The following is a 17,877-nucleotide window of genomic DNA, read 5'->3' as shown; positions in this document are numbered from 1 at the left end:
AGGGACCAAATTCACCAAGGCTCCATTTAGCCTGGGGATTGGGCTGAAACCAGGCAGTGGTGGGGGAAGCATTGTGAAAGACAAATTGCACAGTTTGTGTGTGTGTGGGGGGTGGGGGTGGGGGTTGGATAGGTGAAACAGAAAAGATGGTGCAGCTGGTTATATAGGGACCCATTCTCAGCACTGAGTTATAGCCAGCTCTGGGACAGGGCTGCTGGTTACACAGGGACCCCTCACCCAGTGCTGAGATGCAGCTCCCTCCAGCAGGGTGGCTGGTTATACAAGGACTCTTAACCTGGCCCCTGTAGCCCCTCAGTGCTTGCTGCCCCCTGGTGGTCATGTGGAAGAAGGCAGGAGACACCAGACTCGGTGTGTTGCTTTACTGATTTATTATTGTCCTGTTTACATTTCAGCCTTCTGAAAAGAGCGACGCTTCCACAGCCAAACCTTGGAGAGCTCTAGGGCGAACCATGGCTAAGGGTCTCTGTGTAGTGTGAGACTGTAGTGCAGTTGCAGTGTCATGGGGAGGGCATAGAATGACCTGCAATGCACTGCATCATGCTGGTGGGGGGCAGTATAGCTCGGGGATAGACCCACAACTGAGCCCCACCCCCAGCTCTGCCCTGTACTTCTGACTTGCAGCCGCTGCTAGCCCAGCCCTGAGCTCCCCCTCGTGCCCCTCACTCCGAACTCTTGGTCCCCTGCTAGGCCAGTCCTGTGGTGCCCCTCGCTCCTGACCTGTAGCACCTCAGCTATTTCAAGCTCTGGGCTATTCTAAGCTCCTATCACACACTACTGCAGAACAAGGGCAGAAAGCTCCATTCAGCTACAGAACCTGCCTTTGAAGGGGCTCGGTAGGAACAGTGCAGACTGTGGCTAAGGTCACATAGTGTGTCAGCCATTGGCTAGGAACACAACCCAATAGTTCTGGTCCCCAGCCCCCACTCTCTGACCACCAGCCCCTACTCCCATCTCAGAGCCAGGGAAGAGAATCCAGGAGTCCTGACTCCCAGCCCCCCTGCAGTAACCCACCAGCCCCCACTGCCATCTCTTGGTCCTTGGATTTCCATCCCTTCCTCCAATTCTTCTACCTATCTGGTGGAATCCTAAGAACAATGTCCCCCTACTGGCTGTTGGGGGTATTGCAAGTTCGCATAGAGTCTGAGTCACAAAGATCCAGTTCAAAGTGGGGAAAGGAAAAGCACTCAGACCCTGGGTCACAGGTGGGGCAACTGCCTGCCTGTCTCAGCTGGAGCAGCCCCAAGGGAGTCAGTGCCAGGCTATGTTTACAGGTAGAGTTACAGCAGGACGCTCCCCAGCTGTTCCCCTGAGCAGGTGAGAGATCAGCTCCCATTCAGTACATAGAAGCAGCCCTCTCTGGGACAGGGCAGCAGGTTACACAGGAAGCCCTTGCATGACCCGGAGATGCAGCCTCCTCTGGGGTGGAGCATCTGGTTACATGGGGTCTCCTTGCATGGTGCTGAGATGCAGCCACTGCTGGGGCAGGGCAGCTGGTTATACAGGGACCAGATATTGAAATGCAGCCACCTCTGGAGCAGGTCATGGCCTCTGCTTAACAACTGCATGCAACTTTATGAGAACATGGGCCAGAAAGCAAAGGATAAAACCCATGGGTCCTCTGCTCCCTTTTCTCTGGGTTTGTCCTGGCTGTGGCCAAGTTGCCCTCTCCAGAGAGAACTCCCCTGGAAGCGTCGCTCTCACAGCTGTACAAAGTCACCCAACCAGAGGACAGGGACTATCTGTGCAGCTACCATCTGTCTGTCCAGAAGCAGGATTGTGCAAAAGCAGGGAGGGGGGAATTCCTGGATGGGGGGGCTTGTAGCCTCCCGTGCTCCCCATCCCTTGCTGGAGCATTATTGCTATAGGAAGAGCTGGCTCAGAATGATTGATGGTTTTTTGTTGTTGTTCATTTAAAGCAGAGAAAGAAATTAAAGTGGAAAGCGAGACATCCCAGGGAGGGGTGTGCATTGATCTGTATCCTTCTGCCACTATGAATGGGGAAGAAAAATAGTTCCCAGAGGGAATTCCATGTGTCCCCAGCAGGGGGTGCCAGAGAGTTGGGACAGAGCAGGCCCACGTAATAGCCATATTGGTGGGTGCTCAGGGAAGTCCCTTGCTGTTCTCCACGCCAGCAGCCTTCCCCTGCAGCCAGGGTCTGTCCCTGATCCTTCTCCCTTGCACAATGCCTGCCTCCCATTATTGGGTCCCCTTGGCCTTTGCACCCCCACTCCAGGCCTCACTCCTGCAAGGTCCTCATGGTCCCTCTGATCGTGCTAAGAGATGGACAAAAAACTGAAAACCAAAATCAGCAAAACGGCTGAACCAGCAGAGGCCGCCAGCGGCACTGAGCAAGGTCGTGCATCGCTAATTAACGAGGGTTTGTTAGAATGATAAATTAATCCCATGGTTGACAGCCCATGCCTCTGTCTGAGGTGGTGGCCTGTCCCTTTAAAAACAGGAGCATGAATCTTGCAGGAGGCGAAGCAGCAGGCGAGATCCGGTGCGTAAGCTGACGGGGAGAGCAGAGCTTGTTGCCCGCCAACCCCTTGGCTCATGCCCGCAGCAGCGATCAGTAGAAGCAGCAGCCAGGCGGAGGGTGGAGGGATCCGGCCCCACCCCTTCTGTGGAAGGATACATGTGACAGGGTCATGCGCGAAGCGGCTCCTCCTCCCTGGTGGCAGGGTGGGGCAGGATGGGGCGGAGGGATACGCAGTCCAGTGGGACACAAGCGTGCATAGTCCCGGGCGCCGATGTGTCCCTACGCCCGGGACTCTTTTTTTGTATTGGGCTTGTTGCCTAGGAGGGCATCAATTTCTTGAATGATGGATGGGGTCAGCTGGGCCAGCACCTGCCAAGAGAGGGTGGGGGTGAGACCCCTTAGCCCAGGCCCTCCCTTCCTGCCAAAAAGGAACCCAAGAATCCAGGCTCCCAGCCCACCCCCACTCTCACCCCTATTCTGTGCTCCTCCAGAGCCAGAGAGAACCCAGGAGTCCAGGATGCAAGGCATGGGAGGGATGCTCACCTGGATGGCTCCAAGGTTTTCGATCAGCTGATCGGCGCTGGACACCCCAAGCAGGACAGAGCTGACACCCTCAGAGCGCAGGCACCATGCTGAGAGGCAGAGATTGGGGGGAATCAGTCCAAGAGTGCCTCTTGCTGAACCCCCACCCTGCTCCCTGCCCCACAGTGCTGCCCTGGGTCAAGTCCTGCCTGCCAGGGGAGAGCGACCCCTGCTGAGCTCCTGCCCCACAACACCCCCTGATGCTGCTGTAGGGAGAGCACCTCCTGCTGAGCCTCTGTCTCACAGCCCCCTCACCAATTGCCAGCTGGGCCACAGTGCAGCCAAGACGCTCGGTGATGGGCTGCAGTTCTTTGATCTTGGCCTGCTGCTTCCTGCCATCCTCGCTCTGCAGCTTCTCCTTCAACCATTGGTAGCCCTGAGGGCAGAGCATCAGGGAAAGTCAGGGATACTGGTGGGGAAGTCAGAAGTGCTGGGGGGGAGGGTTAGAAGGAACCCAGATGGGGGCGCTGGGGCAGTAAGGCGGGTGGGGGATTGATAGAAGGGGCCTCCATTGGGTATTGGGGACATAGAAGTAAAGGGGCTTGGCAGGGCTCAGTGTCCTGGCAGGGCAGGTGACAGGGTACAGGCAGGTCAGGGTACCAGCAGGGCATGAAGGGAGACATGGGGTGGGAACGGGTCCTGCCAGGGCATGAAGGAGGAAGTACGGGGGAGAGTCAGAGTCTCAAGGTCCTGGCAGGGTGTGCGTGTGTGGGAGTATGGGGAAGTAGGGTCCCAGCAGGGCATGTTTGGGAGAGTATGGATGGGGTCAAGATCCTGGCAGGGTATAAAGAAAGTATGGGAGGATCAGGACCTTAGGGTCCCAGCAGGGCGTAAAGGGATGTATGGGGGAAGGTCAGGGTCCTAGTAGGGCACGAAGGGGCCAGGGAAGGAACACGGGGAGAGATGGGGCTCCTCATACCTTGATGGCTGCCCGGCAGTTCTCAGGGACTCGCTCTTCATACTTGCCAGTGATGAGGCCACAGGCTAAGGGGGACCAGGTGACGGCGCCCACTCCTGGGGGGGGTGAGCAGAAAGAACAGGTCCCAGCAGGGCAAGAGGGGGCCCTTCACCCCACAGATCCCCTGCCCCAAAAGGTCCCAACATCCCCCCAATGGCCTGCCCCATGGATCCCCCTCCTCCCATAGCCCTGCCTGCCCCAGCTCCCCTCTGCCCTATACCCCCCCACCCCATAGACACCCTATCCTCACCCCCACTCCATTGCAGGTACCCACCAATCTTATGGTAGAGCTCCGGGAGCTGGGTCTCCACCTTGTCGCGGTGGAACATGTGGTACTCTGCTTGCTCACACACTGGTGGGATGAGGTTGAACTGCCGGGCCACTGAGTACGCCTCCTGCGGGCAGGGGTGGGGGTGAGATGCATGGGGTAGCTCTTGCACCAGGCCTGGCCAGCCTCCCACTGCCTCCCTCTGCCAAACTGAGGGCTTCCTCTGGCCCCCCAACAGGATCACTCACCATGATCTCCATGGCACTCCAGCGTGAGGTGCCCCAGTACATGGCCATGCCCTGGTTGATGACGTAGGTCATGGCCCGCACAATCTCTGGGAACGGTGGGGGGAGGGAACAGGAGAGACAGGTCAGCCAAAGATCCCCTGCTATTCTCCCACTCTGCATCCCCACCTGTTCAAGAGGCAGGACTTGAGTCCCACTCAGTCACCATATTCACTCTGAACTCTACTGATGGCAGGCTACTGCCCTTGCAGAGACATGACTCACTGCTGCTTGCATAATGCTAATGCTGAACCTTACCAATGGGGGTGCAGGGCAATAAGTGTGTTACTGCAACCACCCACCGCCTATGTAAGAGGGAGTGTTAACTCAGAACCCTGCTGATGGTAGATTCCAGCTCTGACAGAGACTCAATCTGCAACAGCTTACATGGTGTTAACACTGAACTCTACCGAAGGTAACTGTTAGCCCTATCTGCAAGACAGCTGCACTACAGGCCCTCCCCATATAACAGTGAGTGTTCATTCTCAAGTCCACTAATGCCATGTTTCAGCCGCACCTGTGGAAAAATGGCTCCGTCAGACCTACAACCTGCTGGCAGTGATCCCATAGGAATGTTAAGCCTGGCCCCTACCAATGGGAAAGTACATCTGAATCATGCTGACAGAAACAAGGCTGGTACCATTTAGCTCAATAGACTGTTGACTCTGAACCCTACTGATGAACACACACCCCATCTCCACCCCCAAAAACATTACTTTACGAGCTGACAGCCCTCTGCATGGACACATAGTACAAATCCCACCTTTTCAGGTAGAGTCCTATAACCCACATCAATCCAGTGGGGAGATCTCTACAAACACGTCTGGATTGATGTGGGTCAGGGGGCTATAAGGTTATATGGAGTAGGTTTCTACAGGGCAGGGGCTACAGGGTTTCTAATCTACAGGGTCTATGTGGGGTTTGTGAGTGATTCAGGGTTCTATGGGTTGTGGGGTTTCAGTGATCTCTATCCTATGAGGCTGGGCGTATGTGGTTTGGGGGTCTATGGGTATTCAGGAGGGTCTCTGCCCTACCGAGTATTCAGGAGGGTCTATGGAGTGGTTCAGGGAGTATATGGGTTTTGGAAAGAGCTATACAAGTTTGGGGGGACTCTAGCCTATAGGACTGGGTCTATGGGGCTGTGGAGGGATTCCATGGGGTAGGGATCTATGTGGGTTTAGGGGGGTGTTGCTCCAGTACCTTCCAGAAGCAGTAGGCGGAAGTTGGGGTCATACTCTGCAGGGGAGGAAGCAGATAGAGGTGAGCAGGGCTATGGGAAGCCCCCATCTGCCCCACAACTCCTCCATGAGATATCCTGGGGGGAGGGCTCTCAGTGCCAGGGTGGGGATGCCCCAGGAGGGCAGTGCTGGAGGGACAGGGGCAGAAATTACCTTCCATGGGGCTGTTGGCATCCATGCGGTTGGCAAAGATGATATCCACGTAGTCCAGCTGCAACCGCTCCAGTGACCCTTTCAGCCCTGGGGGTGTGGGCAGGGTGGGGTCAGTTGGGGGGCACTGAGATTCCCCCCTGGCTTGGCACCCTGAATCCTGCCACGGCACCCTGAATCCTGCCACATCCTCCCAGGTCCCTCCCTCCTGGGCCAGGTGCCCCCCAAGCTGTCCCCTCCTCCCCTCAGCACCCCCCACCTGCTCAGCCATCCCCAAATTCTGACAGCCCCCCACACCATCTCCCCGGCAAACCCAAACCTGCCCCATCTCCCCTCCTGCTGACTCCTCCCCTCAGCTCTGCCCCCAGCAGCTCAAATCCTGCCCCACTGCTTCCTCTTCTCCCCCTTCACCCCACCCAATCCCACTGTGGTCCCCGCCTGTCATCTCACCCTCGATTATGTGTTTCCTGGAGAGGCCCCGCTCTGTCTCTGCCCTGGGAAGAAAGAGATTGAGATGGGGGGAGGGGGAGCATCCCTTCAGTGTCCAGCTGCTGGCCCTCAGGGCCCAAGGCCACTCCAGAACACCCCTCCTCCTGCCATATTGGGCGGAGACCAGGAAAACATCTCATTGACAAACTGACACCCCCTAGAGGGGACAGGCCCCATTCCCTATAAGCCAGCCAGTCCCTGCCCTGGGGCCAAATGGGAGCCAAGGCCCCCTAGAGGGGACAGGCTCGGTGCTGATTCCCCACCCCATGGCATTCCGAGTACTCACTGGCCGCCCCAGTAGATCTTGGTGGTGATGACGTAGCTGGATCGTCTGGGGGAGCAGAGGACAGCTGGTTAGATGGGCAATGGTATCGGGACCCTAGCCCAGCCCCACTGGCCCTGCTCCCCAGTCCTCCCACCCTGCTCCCTCTGCCCCATAGTGCCCGTTACCTCCAGCCTTTGCTCCTCAGGATGTTTCCCAGGGTTTTTTCTGCCCTGAAAAGAAGAGGGAGGGGGAAAAAGCCAACCAAATAGATAAAAGAGAAAATAGAGAAACAAGAGGAGGGAGCCTGCCCTCCCCCAGAGCACTGCACACCCTAGACAGGGATCCTGGGTTCTCCTCTACCAGGGGAGGGTAGTGGGGGCTGGTGGGTTAGAGCAGGGGTGCTGGGAGGCAGGATACTTGGGTTTTCCCCTGGCGGGGGAGGGGACACCTACTTGCCGGAAGCGTAGACCTCGGCCGTGTCAAAGAGGTTGACCCCACTCTCGTAGGCGATAGTGAGCACGTTTTCTGCCGTCTGGGGATGCAGAGAGTGGAGTCAGCAGACCCACAACTCCCCACCCCTCCCACACCTGTGTCAGATCCCCCCCATCATTACAGTCAGGATCCCTCAGGGACCCACAGCTCTCCAAGCTTACCTCATCTGAGATCTGGGAACCAAATGTCACCCAGGTGCCTGTGGGGAGAAAATCAGCAACATGAGCTGGAGCCAAGAGAGGGCAGGATAGGACTCCTCTAACTCCTCCAGTCTGTGCCCTCCCAAGCACCCTGTAGTCCCATTGTGATCCACCCATGTGACCCAGAAACTCACCCAGCCCGAGGCAGGACACACGGAGCCCAGATTTACCCAGATTTCTGCAAAAGAAGGAGAACAATGGAACAGGCAGTTACACAGGCACCCCAGCACTGCTAATGCTCTTCAGTTACACAGAGCCCTGCTCCAGAGGTGGCTGTGAGGTGTCCCTGTGTAACCAGCTACCCTGGCACCTTCTCTAGATGTGGCTGTACCTCAGCGCTAGGTGAGGGGTGCCTGTGTGACCAGCCACCCCATCCCAGAGGTGGCTGCATCTCACCATCAGGCAAGGAATCCCTTAGTAACTGGCCGCCTCATCCCAGATGTGGCTGCATATCAGTGCTGAATGACAGGCCCCATATATGCAGCAGATACATGTTTTCTGGTATCCCAGCCTCCCCAGGACTGTGGGTCACTCCCTGTGGCCCAGAGGCCTGGGGTCAGCCTATGATGCCTTTTTGGGGTATAGGCTGGGTTAAATTTCATAGCTATTTATAGTCCTTTCTTGCTGACTGTGGCTGTTTTATGCTGCCCAAGCCAGAGTCAACCAGGCTGGCTCAAGGGATGGGATCTGGGCATGTCTGGCAGGAGCTGTGAGGGAAAACTGAGGCACTGACCACAACGACAGGCCATGCCAGAGAGCTAAACCCCACTTCCCTCCCAGAGCCAGGGAGAAAACCCAGGAGTCCTGGCTCCCAGGCCCCTGCTCTAACCACTGGTCCTGACTCCCCTCCCAGAGCCAGGGAGAGAACCCAGGAGTCCTAGCTCCCAGCCCCCCTGTTCTAACCACTGGTCCTGACTCCCCTCCCAGAGCCAGGGAGAGAACCCAGGAGTCCTAGCTCCCAGCCCCCCCTGCTCTAACCACTAGCTCTGACTACCCTCCCAGAGTTGAGGAGATAACCCAGGAGTCCTGGCGCCAGCCTCGCCTGCTCTAAGCACTGACACAGGTAATTTTATCATTCTCAATATTCCCCTCTGAACAGACTCCTATCCTCAGAATCCCCCCAACTCACTCCCCCACCCCCCAACCAGCCTACCTGTATTTCATGCCGGTGGCCAGCCCCGTGGACTCACGCAGCAAGAAGGCGATGTGGGGCAAGTTCTGGCCCGGAGCCCGGAGGCCCCCGGCCGCCGCCAGCCCCCGGGCTCCCTTAGGGAGCTGGTGCCCTCCATTGCCTGGTCCCCCCGGGGCCGGGCCCCCCCGGCTCCCCGTACAAAGCCGCTCCTCTGTGCTGCGGCTCCGCAGGTTTTGCTCGGTGCAGGCGATGGAGACTTGCATGACTCAGCGGCGGGGAGGGGGGCCGGGACCCCCGGGGATACCGGCTCTTTGTGTTAGGGTGAATGCAGCCCCCCCCCCCCCCGTTCCTGCCCGGACTGAGGCAACCGGGAACCTGGGATGGGGATGAGTGTAGAGGTCCGTGGCAGTGCTGGGGTGTGTGGGCTCGGGGGAGCGGGATCTGCGGGTAAGTGGGAGAGACAGAGAGGGGTCCCCCCTAGTCCCGGAGGGTCCGTTGCACGGTGCGGAGCAGCCTCGTCTCATTAGCATAACAGGCTCCGCCCACTGGTCCAGGGCAAGGGATGGTGGGAGGGAAGCAGCGAGATTTGCGGCTCTGGGATGGGAGGGGGTCAGTGGCTGGGAGCCGGGACTCCTGGGAGGGGCGTGGAGGCTGGTGACTTAGCGCGGGGGTGGGGGTGCGACTGGGAGGCAGGACGCCTGGGCTCGCCCCCTGGTTCTAGAGAGACTGGGTGTTAGGGTGGGGGAGGGATTGAGCCAGGACACCTGGGTTCCATAGTAAACTGAGGCCTCTCGCTCCTGCGGTTTGCCTCCGCTATCTGAACAGACCCCCCCCCCCCGCCCCAGGGGGAAGGGCGCTGTTCTGAGAGCCATGGTGACTATTAACGGGTCCAAACCTCGGGGTACCCCCGCTAATGCGCCAGTGGGGGGGAGAGGGAGGCGCTGCTGCTGTGAAGGACAGATTCCCCCCCCCCCCCGCAGTGTGTACGGGCGAGGGGTGGACGCCCCTCCCAGCCCGGCGCTGAGCGAGGGGTCCTGCGTCCTGTAAGTAAGATCAGGCAGGTGGCCAATGGGCACTGCAGGGTGTGTGCGGGGCGGGCAAGGGGGCGTCAAGAACTGACTGGGAAGAGGGGAGCCCCCCCCCCCCATTGCGAGGGGCCCGGAAAGGAGCTGGCTTAGCTTGCCCCCTGCTGGGCTTGGAGGGCAGAGCAGCTCTTCCCCTCCGCACCATCAGCCTCTCCTACTCCACAGGGCCCCCTCTCTGGGCTGGGATGTAAAGGGTACGGTGCGGGGGGCAGCCAGGACACCTGGGTTCTCTCCCCCGCTTCGGGAGGGGAATGGGGACAGATGGGTTAGAGGGCGGGGGAAGGGAGCCAGGGTGTTCCAAGGCGTGGGGGAAGGGCTGGGGTTGGAACCAGAGGCCTTGCAGACCCATTAGGACTCCCCACAGTCGGGGGGTTTGGTGGGGGCGGGGGCAACAGGGCTATCCCGCCCCAGAGCGGGTCTTAGAACCGCCAGGTCCGCCTCGCTGCGCATCGGCTGCAGCTGCTCCCGAGGCCACATGGTGGCGCCATTTCCCCATCAACGCCAAAGAGCTCCAACCAGTAGCCCCCACTTCCCTCCCAGAGTCCGGGAGAGAACCCAGGAGTCCTGGCTCCCAGCCCCCCTTTAACCATTAGGCTCCCTCCACACGCATAACCTAGAGAAACAGAAGATGCCCCTCACTCCCAAACCCACAGCCCTGGCTAGCCCACTCCTGCCCTGCCAGTGCCCCTCACTCCTGACCCACAGCCCCTGGTAGCCCAGCCCTGCCCCACCAGCCTTGCCGATGCCCCTCACTCCTAACCCACATCTCCTGTCAGCCCAGCCCCTGAAGGGCAGGCCATGCCAAGGACGATGGTGGGTCCTTGGGGCTGGCACCTTCACTTCATAGCCCTCAGCTGGGGGCTCCCAAAAAGATCCTTGTAGTGGAGCTTGTGAATGTTCATGGCCACATGGACAACAGAGAAGGACAGCCTGGGCTGGTATGGTACTGTACAGTCTTTGGGAGCAAGGGTGCCAGGGCTCAGAGGGCCAGTGTGTGATGGGGGTTGGGAGAGGCTTTGACAAGGGTCCAGCATCTGCAATATCTGGCTGACACCCTCCCATGCCAGGGCTGTGTCAGCCCCCTATTGCCCACCTGGTCTCCAAGGACAATAGGGGTGGGGTGGAGGAGCCCAGGGGAACCTGTATGCACATATCTGTGCTGAACTGGGACACAGCCTGGGCCAGGTGCATGCTACATGGTCCAGGTGACCTGGGCAGCAGGTAAAATAGGCAAGGGGAGGCATTGCCTTCCCAAAACTGCTCATGCTTTCCCACAGCTGGTGTGATAGCTGGGCTCCCCAGCCACCCAGGAGAGGTGGGACTGTAGCCAGGCTTCTCCACCTCCAAGGGAGGGCAGAGGCCGCAGCCCAGCTCTTCAGCTGGCCAGGAAGCATTGGGCAGCTGCCCCGGATGCTCTGGCCAGCTGGGAAGGGTGAGGCCATGACACCTGCTGGGACGGGGACACCAAGAGGGCTGGGGACAGTAACTAGGGTGGGGGCTGGGCTTGACTCCACAGGGGAGGAGGTAGCAGAAGGGGCAGGGGGCTGGGGCTTGCCTTCCCCAGCTGGGCCTTCCACCCATGCTTGGTTGGCTGTTCAGGGTGCCAGAGAGAAGAGGGGGGGAGTGGAGAATGGGAGAAGGGAAAATGGAGGGAGGGGGGACTGAAGGCAGCTCTGAGTAAGCAGTTGTGTTATTGTAGAGTCTCTGGGGGCATTGGGATTCTGTGTATGCATATATTATTGTAGGGTCTCTGTGGGCGCTGGGGCTGGGAATGTGCTATTGTACAGTCTCTGAGGGTGCTGAGGCTGCTTGTGCAACTGTTATTTTAGGGTCTCTGGGCACTGGGGCTTGGCATGCAGGTGTTATTGTAGGATCCCTGGGGGTTCTAGGGCTGTGTGTGCAAATGTGTTAATATAGGGTATCTGGGGGCACTGGGCTGTGTATGCAGTTGTTATTGTAGAGTCTCTGAGGGTACTGGAATGGCATCCATGGTTATGTTTTTATAGGGTCTCTAGGGGTGCGGGTGCTAGGCATGTGTGTTATTGTAAGGTGTCTGGGGGTGCTGCAGTTGTGTGGGTGGGTTTATTAGTGTAGGGTTGTGAAGAAGTGGGGATGGTATTCGCTCTGTTCACTTTATGTTGCATGTGCTTTTTACTATCCTGTAGTAACCCCATATGTATGCCTCAGTTTCCCTAGGCACTGCACAAATACCTAGATGGTGATGGGACTTTTGATGTGAGTTTCTCCCTCAGGTACACAATGGCTGATGGTTTCTGTAACCTGAATCTGGGAGGGGATGTGTGACCAAGTGACACCTTTTGCCCAGGAAACTGGACTGAGGCCAGAGGTGAGGCTGGCTTTAGGGCTGGGGCCAGTTTCTGGGTGTGTGAGTTAGTCTCACAGGCTTGGGGTGCTGTCCAAGATGGGGGGCAGGGCCCTTCACTCTAAGCCTCCTCCCAGGGATGGATTGTGCTGGCTGCTTCTGGTTACTACACTGACAAGTTCTATGTTGTGTCCCTGTCAGTTCATAACCTTCTGTTCTACCTGCTGGCTGAGTCGTATCTGATTGTGAATGGGGTGCACGGCCTGGTGACTTCCCACACCTCAGAGACAAGGGTCTCCAGGGGCATTGGGGCTCAATGCATGGGTGTGTTGTTACAAGGTCCCTCAGGATGCTGGGCTGCATGTGCAGGTGTGTGATTGTGGGGTCTCTGGGGGCGCAGGGCTGTGTGTGTGGGTGTGTAATTGTAGGGTCTTGGGGTGCTGGGGTAATGTGTGAAGGTATGTTATTGTAGGCTGCCTGGGCGTGCTGCAGTTGTATGGGCAGGTGTCATTGTGTAGTGTCAGGAGGAGCTGGGGGCTGGGCCTGTGAGTGTGCTATTGTTGGGTCTCTGGGGCTGTATGTGCAGGTGTGTTATTGTAGAGTCTCTGGGAAACCCTGGGACTGAGCATGCTCATGTTATTGTAGGGTCTCTCAGGCTGCTGTGGCTGGATTAATGTGATGTTTCGGTGAGCGCTGGGTCTGCTTGTGTGTTATTGTAGGGTCTCTGGGGGTGCTGGGACAGTGAGTGTGGGTGTATTATAGTAGGTTGTCGGGGGAGCTGGGCATGCAAGTGTGTTATTGTAGGAGTTCTGGGGGCATTGGGGCTGCGTGTGTGTTATTGTGAGGTCTCTGGGGCTGGGTGTGTTATTGCACAGTCTGTGAGTACTGGGTTGTGTGTGCAGATGCTCAGCTCCCTGGGCAATCAATCCTGCCTGCTCTTGAAACAGCCTGGTGACATCCTTCAAGTGATCTCCCAGCCCCCCTGCTGTAACCACCAGACAGTACTACCCTACCAAAGCTGGGAGAGAATCCAGGAGTCCTGTCTCCTCACCACCCCCCTTCTCCCAGCGCCAGCTCCAGAGGTGTTTTGATGGGTGGTTATAGCTGCCTGTAGAGGATTATGGGGCCAGTAGGGGCCATAGCGGGGGTGGGAGAGTGGCCCTGCCAACTGGGAGGGAGGGGGGCTGGTGCCAGCATCTGTCTCCCCTGATTAGGCCCTGTGGCAGGAAGGGGAGGACACCAGCTGTTGGGGGCTTCACTCATTTCAATTCAGCCAGGGACAGATTGCGAGGGATTAGCATGGGGTGGGTATTAGGGGCACATGGGGTCTCACACAGTACTGGCCCGGATGGAGGCTTCCCCTAACTCCTGGCCCCCCTGATTTATCACACAAGGCTCCACTCCATCCCAGAGCCAGGGAGAGAACCCAGGAGTTCTGGTTCCCACTGCCACCTGTTCTATGCCACTCCCCACTCAGAGCTGTGAATGCAGGCAGCTGGATTCCTAACATGCCAAGCAGTCTCAGAAACGTATGCACCCTCCCAGATGAATTCTGCAGGGCTCACGTTTGTGGAGGAGATAACAACCTGCTGTTGTGACCAGCTTCCTTCCTCAGCTCACTCAGAAAGGATCTGTGGTGGGGGGTCTAAAGTCTCAAACCCAGCAGGTAAGGGACTATATCATAATGCATAGGAAGAGATAGAGTTAAGGTGAAATAGACATTCTTAACATCCTGCCATCATCCTATTGGGGCATACACAGGAGAAAGAGCTGGAGGTCCCTCGTGGCTTCACTTGTGGCCCCTGGAAATGTGCTGGTCCCTACCCCAACCCCCAAATCTGGCTGCTGTGTGGGGGGGGGGGGGGGGGGAGGTATGGGCCAGAGGCCTGTAGAGATTTTGTTTCTCTCCCAGGAATGCCATCTTATACAAATCACCCCAGTTCCTTTGCATAGGGAAGCCTCATTTGCATAGAGCCACTCAGCATGACTTCTGAGGGGGAGAGCACTTCTGGGCAGAGAAATGGGGGAATGAATCACAGCTGCTCCAGGGGACACTACTGAGCATTTGGAACCTGAGCTTGTAGCATGGGGGGCCTTGGTATGGGAGAGAGGAATGCGGGGTGCATAGAGTCCATATCATAGAGGGAGCTGTAGTGTGCCTCTGACCTAGGAGGAGCAGGGAGGGGCACAGAGGGGTGTGTGGTTCTCCGAGATTCCCTCCTGGAACACAGTGCACCCACCATTCAGTGAAGGGAATTTTGAGTCACTCCCAGAAAATTCTGCCCCTCTCAGTCCTGGGTTTGATTTTCCCTATGGGACTGGCTCCAGTGCCAGGGAGCCCCTGGTCATCCAGCCTGTGAGCAGAACAAGGGATCATTGTTCTGCGGAAACTTAACTTCCAGTATCCCCCACCCTGAGTCACACTGGTGCCCCCTATTTCCCGACTTAGATTCCAGGTCAGTGCCCCCACCTGCACACTCTGGAACTCTGCAGCCAGGATCACCCGTCTCCAATCCCCCACCTCAGCAGGGCTCCCTACCTGTAGCTCATGCCAGTGCGGTTGCCCTGCAGCTCCTCTGCTGGCAGCCCGGCCTCCAGCAAGTAGCTCTCCAGCCGCCTGCACTCCAGCAGCCGCCGTGCTGCCTCCAGCAGCTGGCCAGGGGTGAGAGCTGGCCCATCTCGGCCCCCGGCGCTGCCCTGGCTGCGTCGCCGCACGCTTTCGCCCCGGCCACCCTTGCCCTTCTTGGTGGCTGGCAGTCCATATAGCTCATCAACGCTCAGCTTGGCTCCGGTCCCACCCCGTCCTGCCGGGCCCAGGGCCCCTCTTGAGGAGCTGGCAAACATGGCCCAGTGTGCCCTGGTGTCTGTGCTTTCTCCTCCGTGCACCCTGATGTCTGTGTGCTTTCTCTTCTGAGAACTCTGGGATTATTTGCTTTCTCCTCTGGGCACCTTCTCCTCTGTGTGCCCTGGTGCCCGTGTTCCTTCTCCTCCGTACGCCCTGGTGCCCATGCGCCTTCTCCTCTGTGTGCCCTACTGCCCGTGCGCTTTCTCCTCCATGAGCCCTGGTGCCTGTGCGCCTTCTCCTCCGTGTGCACTGTGTGCTCGGGACACTCTCCCTGCTACTCCCCTCCCCGGGTGGCCACGTGGAGCTGCGGCTTAGCCTGCTTGGCAGGGGGCTGGCCAGCTGCCTCACACAGTCCCTATCCTCATCCCTCATGTGCCCCCTGCCCAGTCTCCCCAGCCCACTCCCTGTCACTGTGTCCCTGTCTAGCCCTCCTCATTAATCTTGCCCCCACAGGGGACACCCCCCAACCCTGCACTTCCCTGTCCTTTGTCCCACATCAGGGAACCCTTGGACAGAAGCAGGGTGATCTTGTCTTCCTCCCCTCCTTACTCGATCCCCTCCCTGTGCCACCGTCTGCTGCCCCCCCATCCAGGGCCATAGGGTCCCTCCTAGGTGAACTTATCGGCCTGCCTGCCACCCTTCTCCTGTCATGGGCATGCCTCAAACCCACATTCCCTGCCCCAATGCAGGGGGCACGGATGGACAGGACAGCTGGTTCTCCCCAGCCCCAATAGATTTTTCCACCAGGCCTCAACAGGCCTTGCGAGTAGGCCCTTGTTCTCACAAGCCTGGAGATTTTTCACAAGAGACTCATGGTTTTCACCAGTAGTCCCCATAAGACCCTTGTGATTTTCATGAGTGTGCTCTGATTCTCACAAGAGGCCAGTGATTTTCACAAGTGACCACTGATGTTTCATGAGCAAGTCCCTCATTCTTGCAAGAGGTCCATGATTTTCACAAATGGGCCCCTGATTTTAACAAGAAACATGAGATTTTCACAAGAGACTGATGATTTTCCACTCGTGCTCTCTGATTATTACAAGAAGCTGGTGATTATTTGGGACACCTCTCTTTCTGAGGCACCATTTTAGACTCACCGAGGGGCCCACCCCTTTTACCCAGCACTGAGCAACTCCCCAGGAAACCCCCTAAAGGTGAGTCACCTACAATCACAAGCATATTATCAACCTAGTCTGGGAGGGGAACTCAGTCCCAGGGACCTTTAGAAGCGACAGCTCCCCCAAATCATCAAGACGGTAGCTTCCTGGAGCAACCAGATTAGCTAAGCTGCTTATAGGAACAGGAGGCCAGAATCCTAGGTTGGCTCAGAGCCGGGGTGGGGGAAGAGGAGGATCTGCCAGGAGTGAGGGGAAAGGGGCTTTGCACTGTGAGGAGTGAGATCACCCTATGGCATGCAGGCACTCTCAGTATGTGGATGAACCAAGGGAATCCCTCTCCCAGAGCCTGATAAGATGGGGGTGACGGGAGGAGCCAGGACTCCTAGGTTCTCCCGTTGGCTTGGGAAAGGAGTGGGGGCCGGTAGGTTAGAGTTGGGGGGCTGGAAGCCAGGGCTCCTGGGTTCTCTCTGTGGCTCTGGGAAGGGAGTGAAGGCTGATGGTTAAAGTTGGAGGGGGATAGGGAATCTAGGACAAACCCTGTGCTCACCACCCATAAGTCCCTGAAGAGCCAGCATGGCCAGGCCGTTCCTGGGAACAGGAGCTGTGTAAGAGGAAGGCTGAGCTGTGGGATCAGAAGGGTTAATGCAGCCAGCCCAGCTGCTGTGGGACTTTCAGGGAATTAAACCACCAGCCTCACGCAAAAAATTAATGCTCAATGCACCCACCCCACACCACCTGGCACTGGATTACACTCCCCCCACCCACAGCACCACAGCTCTGCTTGTACTGGGTGTGCAAAGACGGGCAAGGAAACCCAGAGCCAGGGATTGGATCCAGGAGTCTGGCTCCCTGCTCTAACCACTAGACTCCACAAAGCCTCTGAGGAAATGGAGGAGGGGGAGAGAAGGGGAGGAGAAGGGGTTTAAAGAGGAGGTAGGAAATAGGGCACAGAAGGGCCCAGGAACTGATTCAGAGGCCAGAGCAAGTTCCCAGCCAGAGCTTGACCTACAGCGAGCATCTGCCTCCTCAGGTTTGCTGCTGTGCTCCAGCTTTGGAACAGCTGCTGGCTGGATCTTCCCACCGGGAGGACCAGTGCCGCTGTCCCCTCAGGATCTGGGCCATGGCTCTTTGAGGAAAGGCCAGTCTCCAGCAAGACTGCACAATCTCACTGCTTTCCCTCCCAGTGGGAAGATCCAGCCAGGGACTGTTCCAAAGCTGGAGCACAGCAGCAAACCTGGGGAGGCAGATGCTCTCTGTAGGTCAAGCTCTGGCTGGGTACTTGCTCTGGCCCCTGAATCAGATCCTGGGCCCTTCTGTGCCCCATTTCCTACCTCCTCTTTAAACCACCCACCTCTGGACCCTGGGGTCACCCAATACAAGCATGGTGAAGGACCTGGCACCATTGGGACATAGGACAGATGGGGGGGGCATGGCTCTGGGAGGGGGCCCTGGAAGCCAGGACTCCTAGGCTATGTCTATACTCACAGCTTCTTGCACAATAGATATGCAAATGAGGCTAGGCACTGAATATCGCTGAGCCTCATTTGCGTACCTCATGAGCCACCATTTTTGCAGAAGAGGCTCTTGCGCCAGAAGGAGATGTCTACACTGCCCCTTCTTGCGCAACAAAAACTCTCTAGCACAATGCCATTTTTCCTGAAAAGCAATCAGCGTAACGGCATTGTGCAAGAGGGCTTTTATTGTGCAAGAAGGGGCAGTGTAGACAGCTCCTTCTGGCACAAGAGCCTCTTCTGCAAAAATGGCGGCTCATGAGGTACACAAATGAGGCTTGGCGATATTCCATGCTTAGCCTCATTTGCATATTTCTGGCACAAGAAGCTGCAAGCGTAGACATAGCCCTAGGTTCTGCACACAGAGAAGTCGGCCATAGCCCTCCCCCAGCGCTGGTACCTGAGCGGCCTGGCAGGGGATTAGTGGAATTATCTCT

The 17,877-nt window shown here is 57.6% G+C and overlaps 1 protein-coding gene across 2 annotated transcripts; it reads right to left on the bottom strand.

Moving 5' to 3' along the window:
* Positions 1-345: 345 nt before the first annotated feature.
* On the bottom strand, positions 346-17,184 carry KCNAB3 (potassium voltage-gated channel subfamily A regulatory beta subunit 3). Of its 2 annotated transcripts, XM_075908192.2 has the most exons (15): positions 8,580-17,184; positions 7,561-7,604; positions 7,388-7,425; positions 7,187-7,266; positions 6,920-6,964; positions 6,756-6,800; positions 6,431-6,474; positions 5,984-6,070; positions 5,793-5,828; positions 4,557-4,642; positions 4,315-4,435; positions 4,002-4,096; positions 3,338-3,458; positions 3,044-3,132; positions 346-2,869 (listed from the first exon to the last, which is right to left on the bottom strand). In XM_075908192.2, exons 1-15 carry the CDS (start codon positions 8,819-8,821, stop codon positions 2,780-2,782), a joined length of 1,263 nt encoding a protein of 420 aa, XP_075764307.2. In that variant the 5' UTR covers positions 8,822-17,184; the 3' UTR covers positions 346-2,779. The 2 variants fall into 2 exon arrangements, with proteins under 2 accessions (XP_075764307.2, XP_075764308.2); XM_075908193.2 differs by lacking the exon at positions 5,793-5,828 and having other exon boundaries at positions 348-2,869; positions 8,580-17,182.
* Positions 17,185-17,877: the final 693 nt, after the last annotated feature.

Source organism: Pelodiscus sinensis, chromosome 22 (genome assembly GCF_052426305.1).
Source record: "Pelodiscus sinensis isolate ZL-2025 chromosome 22, ASM5242630v1, whole genome shotgun sequence".
Taxonomy (NCBI): Eukaryota; Metazoa; Chordata; order Testudines; family Trionychidae; genus Pelodiscus; species Pelodiscus sinensis.
Note: the sequence above shows the minus strand (reverse complement) of the source record. Positions and strands in the feature narration are given on the sequence as shown.

Bases quoted from the DNA above. Each gene is read 5' to 3' on its own strand.
- KCNAB3 (XM_075908192.2), bottom strand. From the start codon at position 8,821: ATGCAAGTCTCCATCGCCTGCACCGAGCAAAACCTGCGGAGCCGCAGC. The intron at 7,426-7,560 runs GTGAGTTTCTGG...TTCTCCCCACAG, and splicing joins TGTGTCCTGCCTCGGGCTGG to GCACCTGGGTGACATTTGGT. The intron at 4,436-4,556 runs GTGAGTGATCCT...CCCTGCCCGCAG, and splicing joins GGAGTGCCATGGAGATCATG to GAGGCGTACTCAGTGGCCCG.